Source organism: Passer montanus, unplaced genomic scaffold, assembly GCF_014805655.1.
Source record: "Passer montanus isolate IOZ18808 unplaced genomic scaffold, ASM1480565v1 scaffold127, whole genome shotgun sequence".
In the NCBI taxonomy this organism is placed as follows: Eukaryota; Metazoa; Chordata; class Aves; order Passeriformes; family Passeridae; genus Passer; species Passer montanus.
The window spans coordinates 50032-67267 of record NW_024359499.1 but is presented as its reverse complement, the minus strand read 5'-3'; the positions used below and the strand labels follow the sequence as shown (position 1 = coordinate 67267).

Below are 17236 nucleotides of genomic sequence, written 5' to 3'. Positions count from 1 at the left end.
CACCCCCTGCCATGGGCAGGGACACCTTCCACTATCCCAGGGTGCTCCAAGCCCTGTCCAACCCGGCCTCAGGCTTCAGGGATGGAGCAGCCACAACCTCTCTGGGCAACCTCTTTCTGGGCCAGAGCCTCACCGCCCTCACAGGGAGGAATTCCTTCCCACTATCCCATCTATCCTTGCCCTCTGGCACTGGGAAGCCATTCTGCCTTCTCCTGGCACTCCATCCCTTGTCCAAAGTCCCTTTCAGCTCTTCAGGCACAAGAAGAGGCTCTAAGGGCTCCCTGGAATCTTTCCTTTTACAGGTTGAACATCCCCAGCTCTCCCATCCTTTCCTCATACGAGGTTTCCATCCCTCTAATCACTTCTGTGGCCAAATATTGTCAGGAATTATTATTTCAACATTTTGTTTTCTATAAAATGCTGAGCGGTGTCCAGATTGAACCATCCTCAAGACCCTTATTTGCAATTCCTCTATATTGTTGTGCTAAACTGTATTAAAACAGCCCAATTCTGGTCTTTGAAACATCACCAAGGCAAAATGTTCCAAACTAAAGTCACATTCCACCAGTACAAGAACTGCTGGGTGACACTGCAGAATTGCAAGAAGAGGGAGGCAGAGCTGAAACTCTGGCACTTCAAGTGTGAATGTGGGGAATAATGGAGTAAACCTATTTTGATTCCCAAAATATTTTTATTTTCCAGCTTTTTAAACCTTCAGGTTCTTCTAAATAATTTCCCATTGGCTACAGAGATAAGTAAACTTCATTAACAATTTAAGACATTTTCCCCTCCTTGGTGAATATAAAACTTTCCTGCCCAGCAAGTACAAGGTTTAGCTGTGCTGCAAGAATTTGAAGCTACTCACTTCATACTGTCCTAGCTCCTGTATAATTTTCAAGAGAAGGTTATATTATTATATTTTCTCAGTACAAATGTTTGTCACATGAAACAGCCAGAGTATGAATACACATATTCTGTAGCTTACCCATCTGAGATGTGCAATACTGACCTAAAAATCTGTTCTGCCTGACATCTGAGTGTGTAAATATGTCATTGATGCTTGGTGTGTCTGAGTAAAGCACTTGGAAGCAGCAGCATCTTTAGCTGAGTTAAGACTAAAACTAAAGATGCCAGAAGGCATCTGAAATTACTCATGCAAGAATTTAAATAGATTTAAAAGTCTATCCCGTAACTCAGTGCCTAAAACTGGGTTAAAATAAGTGTGTGAGGAGACCTGTCACAGGCAACACCTGGGGTTCTGTCTCAGGAGCCTAAGGGACCAGAAAAGAGGGAAGTGCTTTCCCAGTTCCAGAGGGCAGGGACGGATGAGACATTGGGAAGAAGTTCCTCCTTGTGCCTCTGGCCCAGGCTGCCCAGAGAAGCTGTGGCTGCCCCATGCCTGGAAGTGTCCAAGACCATGCTGGACACTGGGGCTTGGAGCAACCTGGGCAAGTGGAAGGTGATCCCCATCTGTGGCAGGTGGGGGATAGGATGAGCTTTAAGGTCCCTCTAAACCAAACCATCCTGGGATTCTGTGAAAATGCCCTGCCTGGCCCATCCCCTCACACCCTCCTCCGCAGCTGGCTGTAAAATCAGTATCACCAGTATCTCCTGGAATGGCAAAGGCCTCCTTTGCTGGGGGGCTGCAGGTGGACATCTTCAGCAGCTCCAGGTCCTCTGCACCTGCCCTTCCTCTCTCTTCCACCCCATGGTAAATTGTCCTACTCCAGTTCAAACAATTTCCTTTCATCACCCAATCTGAGTTATTCCCACCCCACAACCATCACACCAGGGAAGGATTTCAGAACTCAGTGTTTCAGAACTATGTGATTTTATCATTTTTCCGCCCTAAGTGACTCCTTGGTCAGTTGATATTACAGGCTAAAATCTTGATTTAAGCTCTTCCTTCCTTTGCATTACTGCTTGCTAAATTACTATTTCCTGACACTATTTCCAGCCTTTCATAGATTATGAACAAAGTATTTTTAAAATTAAGTCACTCATGTCACCTGACTCCCTTTAGAGCCACCCAGCTCCCAAGGTCAGCTGGAGAGACACATCAGGATTTACCAGATTGCTGATGGTGCTGCATCTAAAGCAGAGCCAGTAATTCATCTTCCTAAATAACGTCCTGAAAGCAGAGATTTTGCTGAGCTGCTACATGAAAAAACAAAATAACTATTTGAAAATAATTAGCATCAACACAGGTTTAACAAAGGCTATGCAAACCAACCATCAAAAAAATAACCTCACTTTTCTTTAACATCTGATGCAGTTCTAAGAAAGAGATCAAAAAGCTATTCTTATATCCTGAAATATTTCAAGGAAAAGTCCAGGGTAAAAATTCATCAACAATAATCACCATCTATGAAATATTTCCAGGAATCCAATTCATTCACTTTTAGTGATAAGATTTTATTGGGAGGGAACCTCACCCACATACAATGTATTAGCAAAAAAAAAAAAAAAAAAAGAAAAAGAAAAAAAAAAAGAGGTGAAATAAGGAAGAGAAAGTCCTTTTTAAAGCTAGCAAACTAGAGGGGAGAAGGACTTATTTAGCACAGACATAAGGAAAAGTATTTTAAAAATCAAGACAAGCTGGAAAGGAAGTTACTTCTTCATGAAGCTACAAGCACAGGGATCAAGCTGCACAGCTTAAACCAAACATTTTTAACCAGACTTTTTCAGTTATTACACAAGACACAGCTCCCTGAAAGAGCCAAGAAATTCTCTCTTTTTTTTTTTTGGTGGAAAGGTATTGAAATGGTAGCAACAAAAGAAGCTTTTTTAAAAAGTAGTTCCAACAACATTGTTCTACACCCATACTTAGAGACGATTCCACAGCCCCACTTGGCTTTTAGGTGAAGCCAAAACTGTGATAAATAGAAAAGTTTGATTTAAACTTTTGTTGAACAGGCATGTTTTGCTTTGGTTTCAAATAAAATGAGTTGCTTTCAAAAAATTTGTTTCTAGTTAAATCAAATTTTTCCTACTCATTCAAATATTTTTCCTCCTTGTGTTAAATATGAAAACGCCTCGTGTTAAATATGAAAAAGAAGCTGCTTTCCACAGAGCAGTGCATGACAAAGGTGCTGCCCTGCTCAGTCCGTGGCGCTGCCAAGCAAAGGCTTTACCGTGTAATTCCAGAACGAGGGCCCCAGCGTTCCCGTGAGGAGCTGGATGGCTACTGTGCAGAGCATGGACTCTGTCACATCAAATCTACACGTGAGGGAGAGAAACAGTTCAGAACACTGTCCTGAGCACTCCTCTGAAGGGGAACCATTAAACATCTTCAGTCAGGCTAAAGGATAAAATCCAGGGTCGGGATGATTCAAAGGGCAATTCAGGGTAGGGATTAACAACCACAACACCCAGGAGTATTAATGAATTAACAAAACCATTCTATCCCACATAGTATTTTACACATGTAAATCTTCATTCAGAACTTTTGCAATTTACAATTTTACCATATCACTCCAACACATGAGAAAAAACAACCATTCGGTGTGTGCATGAGGGAATAAATTAAATTCCTTGCTCTGAGTCATGGTGAACAAAATCCATAAACAAGCACAATCCAGGACTCTCATCTCCCAACCTCATGCTCATGTCTGCAAACAACACTGAATATATGAATTCTTTAGCTGAAGATGCTCCTGCATGTTTCAGTGGAACAGAAATGCAGACTGTATTTCAGTTTGCCACCTCTGAGGGAAAGGAAGAAGTTTCACCTCTCTCCTCATGCAGCTTTTTGGCAAATAATGCTCCAAGAAGTGAGCTCTGGACCCCTGCTCAGGGGTAATCATGCTCCATTCTGTATCTATTTATTTCTCACCCCTGACTGAAAGAGATGAAAAAATATACTGGAGCCAACAGAGCCACAGAAACCACCCTTTCTCCTAATACAGTGCCATAAATCTGCATTTTAACATAACAAAATATTTTTAAATGGGATCAAATTTAAAAAATCAAACCATTGAGTTTAAAAAGAAAATAACTCAGCAGCAGCAGCAGGGTCAGTCAGAAAACAGCTCCTGTTTATGGCTGTGCTTATCAGAGTGTGCTGGAACAGACACTCACCACGCCAAGGGATTTAAAATGGGCAGCACAGAAAGGTCATTGTGGCCCCACTGCAGGGCTCAGGTGCAGTGATGATATGCAGACACCAGGCCAGAGGAGAGGGGCTGCTGAAGTTCAGCCTGATAAGCATTTTCAGTTTAATTAGCACAGCACATAACACAGTAAATAGCTGGGATAGGCAATAGTTGGTATTTTAGGGAATACAAGAGAAAGCCCCATGCCCAAACCCCACAGCTACTTTGGTGCTTCACAACAGCTGCAGTTTCTATTCCTTTTTTCCTATGTTATTTTAGGTGATATTTGTAATTCAGACATGGATCCACCTTTTAAACATCATTTGGGAAGTTTAAGAAGGGGCATTGACCTTGGCATGTGCTTCACTCCACGGAGATGCTGGCACTGACAATCCCTGTGCCTGCTCTGCTGGGAGCCCTGTCAGGCTCCTGAGTCTGGAGCCAACTAACACACAGGGGATTAGTGCTGTATCCAGAATATTCCCTTGTCAGTGCTAATTTATTGAGTGTATTCCATGGGCAATTCTTGACTAAACAAATCATTAGACAATTCAAGAGCCACCACTGGCTCAGGGCTCAGAGACAGCTGCAGTCAGTCCCTTCCTTGTGCTAACAGGGAACCCAAACTGAATTCAAACAGAGAGATGCCCTGAGAAAACAGGAAACAGACACTTACACTGGAGATGGCCCTGAAATCAAGTAAATTAGTAACAACAGAGCTCATCTAATACAGCTTTTTAAGGCTGTGTGAAACTAGGGTGGAGGCTACTGTACCATCCTCCTCTTCCTCTCCCAACACACAGAACTCCATTAAAAAGTCCCAGATCACAGCAGACAAGAAAAACACTCCTGCCTCAACAGAAAACAGAAGTTATGGAGCTGGAAAACTTACAGGGAACCATCTACCAGTTAATGCTCTGGTCTGGAAAATGATGATTCTTCCATCTGTCTTGTCCATATCTACTGAGTGTGCAAGTGGGATTACTAAGGCTGAGCAATGAACTGGGAATCTGAACAGGAGACAAAGGACTGTTTTCTTAAGGGAACCACAGCAGCAAGAAAAGAATGTTCAACATCTGAACACAACAGAAAGAAAGGCTGAGAGTCACATGCTAAAAGTGCAAATGCTTTGTTGATTAGAGTTTTATCCTAACTCATTCCAATCCAGCAGTTTCCCTTGGATGCCATGAAATGCAATAGTGTGAATAAAGCAAACTGTTCAGAAAAAATGTGAGCAAGAATTAGAATTATTTCCAGCACCAGGAAATTCATGTTAAAGGAAAATTAATATTAAAAATTAAGGGGGAAATAATTAAAAATAAGCCCCCTTCCTTGTTACTATACGCATCCAGTATGTAAATTTTTCCTTCATATGTTTGTTATGCTCACAGAACAGTGAGAACTCCAAGGATTTCTCAGAACAATCAGGAGAAGCATCTCCACACATGACCAATGGGATTGCAGCTGAAAATGCTGTTGGAAGGACTTGTGGGAGGGAAAAAGGAGCGGGATGTGGAAACCACCCCCCACCTTTTCCATGAGCCCCATCAGCTGCACAGGTTTCTGTGACGCTGCCAGTGTGACTGAGGAAGCAGGAGGTGCAGGTTACCAAACTTCACACCCACCACAAAGACACTTTAACACATCCTGCTTGCAAGTACAGAGAACTCAACACCTCCTGACATCAACAGTGGCTCTACTTAGCCTCAGACTCTCTCTGTAAACAACCTTGGTGTAAATGTTCTCCAAGAAGTGTTGGAAAGTTTTAAGCTGTACAATCATGGGAATGATTGCCTTATCTCAGAGTGGAGATCCTGAGGCTGCTCCCAGGAGCAAGAACTCAGTGTGCTAAAGTCTGACTTGGAAGGTTTCCATCCCTGTATTTCAGCATTTGGTGTGTGTTGTCTATGCAAGATAGAACATCAACTCCTTCTCTGCTGAGGCTGAAGAAAAAGGTTGGCTTAGCTTTCTGAAATCCCCCATTTCCTCACCTCTTCTTTGGACCTTAGTGGTAGCAGTGGTGATAGGACTTAGGTGAACTAACCTATTATCCCACAGGCTCTTGGGCCTGGACGACTGCCCCAGAGTCAGGGAAAAGGAATGTTTCCCCAAATCCTCCATCTCTCATCGAGAAAGGCTGTTTTGCTCAGCAGCCGGAATTATTTTGCTTTCTCTGGGGGTTATTATTCAAATGGCAGCGTAACCACTTTTAACTTTTCAATTCTATGAAAGGTGGTAAAAACTGATTCTTCCTCTCCTATTAATGATACTCCTTTGTGAAGTCTCCTTGAAAACTAATTTCCATCTCATTGTGTCTATATTTACATACATACACAGCTATAATTCCTACCATCACCAATTTATGGTATTTTCACTAAAAAAAGGTTGTAATAAACCAGATAATGCAGTAACTTGTAGGAGAAATGCTGGAGACCATGGTACAGCAGCCCCCTCAGGTCTCTGGATGGACCCTTGGGCATTCAGTGCCCACTGGGTTTTTTTCAATATGATTCAGCACCTCCAGCACTTCCATCATGAACAAATGCACCAGGACTTTACCTGAGCAGTTTGTGTATCATGTCTCTCAAGAGAACACCCAGGCTGGACAAGGGGGAATGGCTTCCCACTGCCAAAGGGCAGGGTTAGGTGGGATATTGAGAAGAAATTCTTCCCTGTGAGGGTGGGGAGGCCCTGGCACAGGTTGCCCAGAGAAGCTGTGGCTGTCCCATTTCTGGAAGTGTCCAAGGCCAGACTGGACAGGGTTTAGAGCAGTCTGGGATAGTGGAAGGTGTTCCTGCCCATAGCAGGGGGTGTCACTGGATGAGTTTATTGTCCTTTCCTACTAAAACCAATTCCATGGTTCTGTGATTCTGAGCTGTGCTGAAGAATCCAGCTCTGACAGGGACAGACAGTCCATGCACGTGGGACAGCCCCTGCAGTCAAGGCTGTGCTCTGACCTTGAGCAGCTGGAACATCCTGAGCCTCCACACACTTGCTTCTCCTCCTGCACTTCCTGCAGGGACCAGGACCATTACTGAACCCAAGTGGGATAACCCTGGATTGGGAAGAACCAGGTGATCACACCTGGGCTCCAGATAACATCAGGAAAATCCTTTCAGGATTTGTGCACCATACTCCCTAATGATCTGTTTTCTACAGCATGTTCGTGAAGTACCTCAAATCTGCTTCCACAAGGACACATGGAAGTCCATCGCAGCCTGCCAGTTTGATTTCTGGGATATGCAGGAAAAAATTCTCTGTTTCCAAAGCAGAGGTGCCCCAGTGATGGCACAGCTGCCCCAATACATGACTCAGCTCATCCTGTGCTGCAGCACAGCAAATCCACAACCCAGACAAACCAGTTCTGTGCTGGAAACCAGGTCAGGAGAACCAAGTCATTATTTGGGCTGCTTCAATACTAAGTGTCTCTCTGCCATTCAAAATCACCTTTCTTTTTTTTCAAATATGCTGAGTATTCCTGTTCTTCCATAAGATCATTCCCAGATCAGGTGTTTTAAGTAAAACTTCTTCATTTAACTCTATCTCTGCTGCCTTTGCACTGCTGATATTGTTACAGTGACTTTCCTGGAGCTTTCCCCACTTGCCTTGAGACACTTCCTGCTTCCTCCTGGGGAATTTTTAGGCAATACTGACCTCTAGCTATTTGAGCTGTTCAATCAACACCAACTGCTTTTTGAAGAGTGCAGTGGTTGCCAGGATCTAATGGAATTATGTGATCATTTGAAAATAGAGACAGATCACAGAACTTTCTTGACTCAACTGATTATTCTAAATCCCAGAGTAGCACAGGGACACCCCCACAGCTGTCAGGGAGAAGACAACATACACAGCTGATGGATTCAGTAATTGTGTCCAACTGAACAAAGTTTTCCTTTTCCACCTGCAGGATCTGTAGGAATTTTGCAAAATAGATCCCATTTCCTCCTCCCTCCCTCAGAGGAACTGATCCTGCTCAGCAATCTGACAGGCCCTGCTCAGCTTCAGGGCCTTGCCAAGGTTGGTGCAGTGACACCTGAATGAATCATGGAATTGTTAAGGTTGGAAAAGCCCTCCAGGATCAACAAGCCCAGCCTGACTGATCCCCACCTTGTCACCAGCCCTGAGCACCACTTCCATTTGTTCCTAGGGCAGGAATGGGGACTCCAGACCTCCCTAGGCAGCCCCTTCCAATGCCTGACCACCCCTTCCTAGGAAGAAATTCCTCCTGATGTCCAACCTGACCCTTCCCTGGTGCAGCTTGAGGCTGCTTCCTCTTGCCCTGTCCTTTGTTCCCAAGGAGCAGAGCCTGACCCCGTCCAGGCTGTCCCCTCCTGTCAGGAGTTGTGCAGAGCCAGAAGGTTTCCCCTGAGTCTCCTTTTCTCCAGGCTGAGCCCTCCAGCTCCCTCAGCTGCTCCTGGAGCTGCAGTCCCTTCCCCATACACAAACGACACACTGTTCCACAAGCACACACTTACTTGGACACACCAATTTCCCTGTTTTTTTAAGGTGGGCTTTTTCAGCAAGACAGGCTGATTCTGTAACTCAACATTTTAGGCCTGCGTGGAAGGAAAGAAATACAATCTCTCCCTTTAGCCCCCTCTGCTCTTCTCCAAGCCATTTCACTATCAAGTTCTCTCTGTACTGCAATACAATTTCTTGGACATATCACAAACACAGTAAGTGATAACCAGCTGTCTACTCTTTCCTGCTGCTTCAGAATTAAGGCAAGTCAAAACCACTGCCACATTCCCTAAAACATCACTATTACACCCTCTCTCTGAGGATTTTTGAGAGTCACAACATGGGATACAGACAGGAAAAAGCTCCTGTGCACAAGGATCTTTTTGGCTCCTTTCAACAGCTGTCTCTGATCCCACTTATTCAGGATTAAGGATACCTAAGTCTGTGCACTGCAGTGAATCTGAAAGGGTTGATAAAATACCTTTTTTCAATTATAGATTAGTGAAACAAAAGCTTCATTAAAAATTGTCAAACAGTGAGAATCTGTTAACTGGATAAATAGTCTCATGGTTTATGCATTAAAATGAACATCAGCTTATGACAGTCTATTAACCTTGTGACAGAGGGCAAAAGAAGGAACAAATATGTTTACTACACAGTGCTGTGCTATCTAAATTAATGATACACACATTTAGATCCTTATTGCCTTATCTGAATTAGCTACATATTCATGGTCACTACATTCTTATACTATTATAAGGCCAGGCAGAAAAATCAAATTTGCTGAAAAATGCCTCCAAAATACAGACTCCTCACAAAGGAATGTCCCAGTCAACACCAGCACTGACCCAAACACTTCTCTGCAGCACAGCAGCAGTTTGGGGAGGTTGATACTTCCGTCTGTAAAGTCAAGCACATGTCAAGGTCAGGCTTTTGTGTTCTTTGATCAATAGCCAGAAATCTTTGGTTATCAGGGCCCTGTAAAGTTTGAAGGGAGCTAAAAGCATTCAGACTTCTCGTACAGCATGAAAGTGAGACTTCTAAAACAGGAAACTATTTGAGCCACATGTCTTATTTTAAAGATTTAAGTACCAGAATGGGATGTTTCAGTAAATATGCTTTACTGTAATCAGAGTTGGAACAGAAGTCTACATTTTCTTTTCTTCCTGTAATAGACATTTAAAACTGATCCAACGTCTTAAATTTTTGAGAAGAAACACAGAAGTTTTTCTAGAGCATCTGCATTATTGAAACAGTATCCTGCCAATAAAAGCTGTCATATGTAAGAGACCCACAGTTGTACTGTTCTAGCAGTATCTGGGTACCTACAGACTAGTAATTATAGATCACAAATAACAGTCTGTTAGACATCTGTATGTAGTTGTTTTAGAATTGTTTCAAAATCCCAGAAACTAAAGGCAAATTTCAGTTTCCAGATTGAAAAAAAAAATAATTCTCCAGTGCATTTATTTGAAGCATGTTTGTTTACTCTGGAATGCGAACACAGAATAAATTCTCAACATAGAATACATTTATTTCCTCATAAAGGTTACAGAATCCCACAGCTCGCCAAGCCCTTGCGTTGCACCTCCCACCCAGCCTCATCCAGCAGGAAACAGGATTTCTGATCCTGACCTTCTTGGCATTGCAATTTTGGTTCCATTTATTGACAGAACCATGAGCTGCATTAACCAAAAGGGATTCCGAACTTTAAATTGGAGTCACAACGGCAATTAATACAGTATATTTTAAGGGTCATGGTTAATATTAACAAATAATTGCACATCACAATCAAGCAGTATTATGACAGAGTTTAACAAATGCTAAAGCCAGACTGCCACCATCTGACCAAAGCATTCCTGTCTTAGGATAAAACAGCAGGTACTTTCCATTGCTTATTTAGCTTTATATCACAACAAAAGCTCTAATTAACTAACAGGCCAAAATTATATTTTTACCACTCCTAACACAGGCTAAGGGACATTCACTATTAATTACAGATCCAACACCTGCCAGCAGCTGTAAGCATGTCACTATGGATAAAAACAATTTGCTACTGCTCTGAGGCGCTGCACTATGGCCACACAAGGTGCAATTCAGGAGAACAGGGTGCCATCCCCTTTTTCTCATCCAGGTACTTACATGCCAAAGCGCAGCGTCCCCGAGACGTACGTCTGCCAGTGTGCGCAGTAAAACATGAATGTCCCAGCAAAACAACAAAAGAACATCCAGTCAGGGTTGGTGCCCAGCTGCACAGCAATACAAGTTCCCAAAACCACAAAGACTGCAGGAGAAAATCAGTCACAGAGTGAAAAGGGTGCATGTGTGTAAGCATCCTCACCAGAAGCAAAGCTAACAACGGGGCCCAGAGGAGGGACACTGGGAAGGTTATCCTGGCATGGTTATTTCACAGACATAAGAGATTAATGCTTCCACTTAAAAATACACAGGCTGCACAACATAGACTTCAATCCATATAAGTTATTAGAGGTCATCAATATTAAGGGTTTCTAAGTCTCCTACAATTTTATTCCCTGTGATGCCTAATGTCAATAAGGGACTCGAGTAATTAATTAAGGGTTTCTAAGTCTCCTACAATTAAGGGTAAATTAAGGGTTTCTAAGTCTCCTACAATTAAGGGTATATTAAGGGTTTCTAAGTCTCCTACAATTTTATTCCCTGTGATGCCTAATGTCAATAAGGGACTCGAGTAATTTCTGCAGATGCAGCCTGCAGCAAGTTTTGGGGTTTTCTCCTGCATTTGCCAGACATTTTTCCCTGTCTTCTGACTTTTTCTGATGGCATTAAGAAAATCAAAGGTCTGGATACATTCAAGATAAGTAACATATCTAGGCTTTCCCGTCCACCCTTTCCATATACAACTCTGACAATGAATTCATAAAATTTAAAGCCTAGGACCTTTAGAATTTGAGGAATCTAAAACACCTGAACAGGGGTTGGACTCAATCTTGGGGGACCCTTCCAACTCAAGATATTCTATGATTTTACAATTTTTTCTGCAATGAGGTTAAACTTCAGGCTGGCTCAATGAACTCCACCTACCCAGGAACTGACCTAGACAATCTGAATCTTAAACTCTTGACTTGTAGAGTCCCACTGCTTAGGCTTAGACCTGTCTTGGTACCACTCTGTATCAAGTCAATATGAAATAATATAGCAGAGTATTATGACAATTTCTTACAGAAAATATTTTAGAACCAAGACTCTGCTAAAACATCATATAGAAGTGCTGGCTCAGGTTGAATTAGTCACATCCTTAGTTTTGTTTTTTCAATGTGATACAACAGAAGACATTCAGCTGATCCAGAGCACTGTTCTATGGAAAGAAAGGTGACTTTCTTGGTTGAAATTGATACATTCAACATTATCAGTTGTCCTTTCTTCAGTAAAGAAGCTTTTTTATTGTACTGCAGATTTGATCCCTGAAACAGAGTAATTTAATCCTCCTACTTCAATTAAAAATGACAACAATACCTGTGGACAATGAATCACAGCCATGATCAAAAAGCTCTCCTAACGGAGTGCTGCTGTTTGTCCTTCTTGCTTGTTTTCCATCTATAGCATCCAGGGACTGGTAGATGAAAAGGCCACAAGCACAAGCTATGTATGCCCAGGGAGGTGCCTAAGAGAGAAAGGCAATCACAATAAGGTTTAAAACAGATAAAATTCTCTTCAAAAAAGAGAAAGCCTGCAGCTGTCCCACAGCCAGACAAAACAGTTTTCCTTTTGCACATACAGCTCCTCACTCAGGGGCCTTTCAGCAGCTGGCCCTTGCAAGGACAGACAGAATGGGTTGTTACATACGGAATGTAAATAAACCAGTGACAGATTAATAGCTACAGCTCCTGCTCTGAAGTAGGAAGCTGCACTGCACAGCTGGAAAAATTGTAATATGACATTTGCAAAGCAGTGCACAGCAAAGTCCTTGTTAAATACATGCAAATTGTTGCACTGATTTCAGAAACTTGGGAACTTTTAGCCCCCAACTTTGTCACAAACACTTCACCAGTGTTCATCTTCACCAGTCCAGAGCTGTGTCACTGCCAGTGCCCAGACTTTGAGTCCAAGAACACTTCTGGAGCTCTGCAGCACAGCCCCTCCACCACCAAGTGTCTCCTCCAGTATGAGGCACCAGCAGCTTTGCCAAACCTATGTTAAGAACACTTAATGGTCACATCCATGAAAAGGATTTCTACTCTGACAGAAACACAAACAATGCCAAAGCCCTGCTGGAGCAAAGATTACTATCCAGGCTTTTTTATGCTTTTTGAAGCATAAACCATTAAGAGCACAAAAGCCAGGGAGTTGTCATTACTCTATTCCGTTTACACATCCATAAATCAGATATTATTGACTATTTTGCAATCTTCACATTTGACACACTTTACAGAAGTGAGCATTTACAAGCAGCTTTATTTTACAGACCACACCAAGAAAAACCAAATACAGTTTAATCAAGCTGACCTGCCTCTCATCAAGCCCTGAAGTCCAGCTAGTTTTGGCCAACACAACCATGACTAATTTGCAGTACATCAACTTAAATATATTTTCTTCTACAACTTGCATTGCTCCTGCCATTTACCAAAACAGTTCCTTCTGCCCCAAAAGCTGCCACTGTGAAGTGCTTTCAGTACTGTCTGTACAAACAGCACAAGGTGAGAAAGGTGGAATGTGTCACCCAAGAGCAGAGCACCACATTTAGCCGAGGTTCTGATGCCACACAACTCCCTCTCATTTTTATCCCTTAGGTACAGATTTTATCTGCCACAGTTAAGCTAAATTACATCACCCTGAAGGTTTCTCTATAAACTTAAAAATCAATCTGCTGGCTCTCCTTTCTTAAGAGCTCCTTTCATGAGCAGTGTAGGTGTTTCCACTTAGACCTATTTATATCCAAGTAAGATTTCATATTTCTCTTCTTATCCAGGTAATTTTTCCCTTTTATTTTTTAAACTCAGGTATCATTCCATCAGTCAGCACTTTTCCAGCTGGGTCCTCCCAGCTGAGCAGGAAATATTTGCATCTTCTTTACTCTCTGGCTGCACAAGGCCCTGAGTGACAGCTCTGCCCTGGCTGCACCTTTCAGCAACAGGAAGGGAGGAGTCACTCTTGAAAAAAAGCAGAACTAAGGCTGAGCTACAAGAAGAAAATTTACATCAGAAATCAATAGTGGTTTGGGGGGAGGAGGAGAAATTCTGCTCCTGGAGTTTCAGAGCCCCATTTTCTTCCCCACACAGTTCCTTGACGGTTAAAAAGCACCTCCCTGGTCATGCTGTGCCATGTGGCAAATCAGATCAGGCCAAAAGCTGCCTTAGCACTAAGTTGTTTTTCAGTTCAAGTGAGGAGAAAAATCTCACTCACCTCACGCAAAGTACTTCTCAAACTGTTAAACACCAAACAGTGCTTTCATACAGCAGCCTTCAGCTAACACTGAATTTCTCATGCTCTGAGTGCAGCTTCCTGGGCACTTCAGAAGTTTAGTTACCAAGATACAACTGTTCTCCAAATTCTAAATTCTGCTCCAGTTTAGTGACCCAAACCAGCTTTGGGTTCCTGAGAGCTGAAGTCTCTCAGACTGGATTTCAGAGTCCGAGCCCCCACGTAAGCCTGCCCAGAAGTAAACACAAGTTAAACCAACACACACCACAATGCCACAGCCTGGAAAAGGAAGGAGCTGCTCCAAGTATTCCCTGCTCAAACTGAATAGTCACTGTTTATTTTACACCTGCCAAATTCCACAGATTATTGTGAAACAATCTATTTCAACAGATTTCTAGGAGAGGCAAACATCCCTTTCCCATTTCATACGTGGAGCAGGGATGCAGTGCTGACTGTGCCAACCTACGTGAGATTCTGGAGACTGGTGGGGAACAAACTGTGTCCTGCTGGATTCCCAACCTCAGCTGGGAGACTTGGTTAGGAAGGAGTTCAGATGTTTTAAAAGCTGGAACTCTTCAGACATTCCCAGTCATTTGGTGTGTAACACACTTCTATACCAAATAACTCCCTTTCTCAGTGCACACACATAAAAGCAGCTTTTAAGATTCAACATTCAAGTGAAAACTCTTCCAGTGCACAAAAATTAGTTTTCAAGCGCTTTATGAGATGATTGGTGATAGAGAGAAGTTGAAATGCCTCAAAGACTTTTGTACCCCTGAAATCAGGTTAAAACAGTTCTACTCAGGGCAGGTGAGGAGCTTTTAGAGCATTCAAGACAAAGAATAAAACCACTGACTTTTATCTGGTTTTCTCACAGCACAGCTACAGCTCAGGAACACAACTCGACCACGCTGTGCCAAAGTCCTGACTGAGCTGCCAGGACACAGAACCTGTGGGGCCCAGGAGGGTGTCCCTGTGGCTCACTAAGCTGGGATTACTCACACCAGCTTTGGTATCTTAAGTGCCCCTACTCTAGAGCTCAGTGCCTTGGCTCTGGTGCAGCCCCAGCATGTCCAACCCACCCAGCTCGTGTGGCAACTCTGATCCCAGAGCCGAGGGGAGTCACCCTGTTCTGGTCACAGAGTAAACAGGTACCAACTCCTCCTGCCACGCAGGCCAGGCAGCTGCAGAGCCACTGCTCCAACTCCTGGCAGGGCTGAGCTTTGTGCAGTAGGTCCCTCATGGCTGCTTTGGTGTCAGATCCTACTCCATATGGGCGTGTTGGCCCCAGGAACTGCTGTCTCACTCCAGCATCCACACATGATCTCTCTGCATGCCAGCATCACAGAGAGGCACAAGAGAACAGGTTACAAGGTCGAGGACTGCAAGCTGAACAGCAAGAACCAGCTCTCCCCAAAGCAACAACCCACCCAAAACCAGTGCCAGCAACCAAAACAAAGTGCCAGCAATCCATAACTCACCTGTTCTGTAGCTGTCGGGCAGTAACATACTAATAGCAGAGTTGTAAATATATTTATTAACAGTCCGATGATGGTGATCAGGTTGGGGGCAATCCAGGCTGGAACTCTTCCAACTAACCATTCCCAGTAGCCCTGCATGAGGGGCTCAAGCAGGGACCGTCCGGCACTCTGGTACTTGTGCTCCTCTAACCGTTTGAGCTGGTGCTTGGACAGGGGCGGCGTGGGCAGCTGCACCAGCTTGCTGAGCACGCAGGCGGCGCTGGCGCCGTGGCCACAGCCCGCGGGGCCCTCCAGGTGCGACTCCCCGCATCGCCGCCTGACGCCGCGCTGCCCGCTCATCGGTGGCTGGCCTAGCAGCTGGCTTGGGCAGGCAGCAGCTGGGCTGGAGAACCATAAGATCCTGCAAAACACAAAGGGGCAAGACACACCTGAGCACACAAATGGGATTTTAGGATATCAGAAGTTTCCAGCTGCTGCCCTAAAGAGCATTTCATTTGCCATCAGCAAAGCAAGATGATTTCATAGGACTACTCCTTTGACAGAGAAAGTTATCTGGAGAATTGCTGATGGAACAACAAGAAACAGGTGCTCCAAATGCAGCAGTAAAACCCTGCAGCCACCAGCTGAAATTCCAGCAGCAGCAGAAACTCCCAAGCCCAGCAGTGAGTTGTGTTACAGACTGGGGCACAGCCAGACCCCTCACACCTCTCCCAGGAGAGCAGGTGACACCATTCAGGTTATCAAAAACTGTACTAACACTGGAAAGTCTTAAGTTAAATTGGTTTGGAGCAGCTCTGTCTCTGCAGTGAAGCTGGACAACCACTTAAAAACAGTTATGCACATTTTTTTTCAGATTTCTGTTCCTTATTTCAGTTTTGCTATAGCTTTTTTCTTCTCTAAATTTAACCCAGCTCATTGTCTGTTCAACTTTCAAGAGATACAAGAAAACGCGCAGGAGCTGGAGAGCCTTAGCTGGCCACAGACAGCATAAAGCAGCTGTGAAAAGAAAATACAGGGTCAGGAACAACCTTTCCAGCACAAACAAGAACACTCGCAATGTTCCATCTCCCTTGAAAACAGGTAACCAGACACGTAACTCTCCACAAGACGTAGAGAAGCAGTAGAGAAAGGAGACTCAAAATAAGAATTTGCTGTTTATCTGTAGGAGACAACCATGAAAAAAATAAATAAAAAGAAAACCCGGTGGAAGTCCAGCAAATAAAGCAGAGAAAGGAAAAAGACAGAGAGCTCTAAAGCCGTCTGCACTGCACGGGTAGAGAAAACTGTGCAAATCAAAGGTCATCACTGGCCTAAGAACAACTGAGCTGAGCTCCACTCTCCACACCCTCAGCAAGGCAAATTCCAGCAGTGAAAAGCCACCTCAGGCAGCCCCGTCAGAGGGAGGAGAAGAGAAAGTGGCAGGGCCCTCGCTGTGCTCGATAAGCTCGGGAGGCAGCAGAGCTGCACCTCCCCAATCGCCGGGAGAGCAGAACTCGTCACCGCGGAGGTCCCCGTGGGCGTCGCCCTGGATGACCAGAAAAACGATTCCCAGTACACTAAACTGAGCTTTCCCCTCATCCTGAGGGCATGAGCCGGGGGAAAGCAGCCCAGGAGCGCCTCGTTCCCCAGAGCAAACGCCCGGCCCGGCAGCCGCGGGACTCCCCCGGGCCTGGCACAGCCGGCCGGGGAGGGGCCCAGGGCAGCCCCGGCCCCGCCGGCACTTCGCCCCCGCCCACGGCGCAGCCCCGGCTCCCCCCGGCCCGCGGCTCAGCGCGGCCCCAGCCCCGCCGCGGGGCCCTC

At 44.4% G+C, this 17236-nt stretch overlaps 1 protein-coding gene across 5 annotated transcripts in view; it reads right to left on the bottom strand.

The window, feature by feature from the left end:
- Positions 1–17236, bottom strand: part of CEPT1 (choline/ethanolamine phosphotransferase 1) — a 33262-nt gene that overhangs the window by 14662 nt on the left and 1364 nt on the right. For 2 of the 5 annotated variants that reach the window (XM_039698533.1, XM_039698532.1), the window contains exons 2-5: positions 15437–15836; positions 12051–12198; positions 10698–10839; positions 3135–3219 (exon numbers count right to left, since the gene is read on the bottom strand). In XM_039698533.1, the coding sequence (XP_039554467.1) occupies positions 3135–3219; positions 10698–10839; positions 12051–12198; positions 15437–15775 (714 nt within the window). In that variant the 5' untranslated portion in view covers positions 15776–15836. Of the gene's footprint in view, positions 1–3134; positions 3220–10697; positions 10840–12050; positions 12199–15436; positions 15837–16746; positions 17204–17236 lie in introns of those variants that run through there. The other 3 variants (XM_039698536.1, XM_039698535.1, XM_039698537.1) reach the window with 3 other exon arrangements.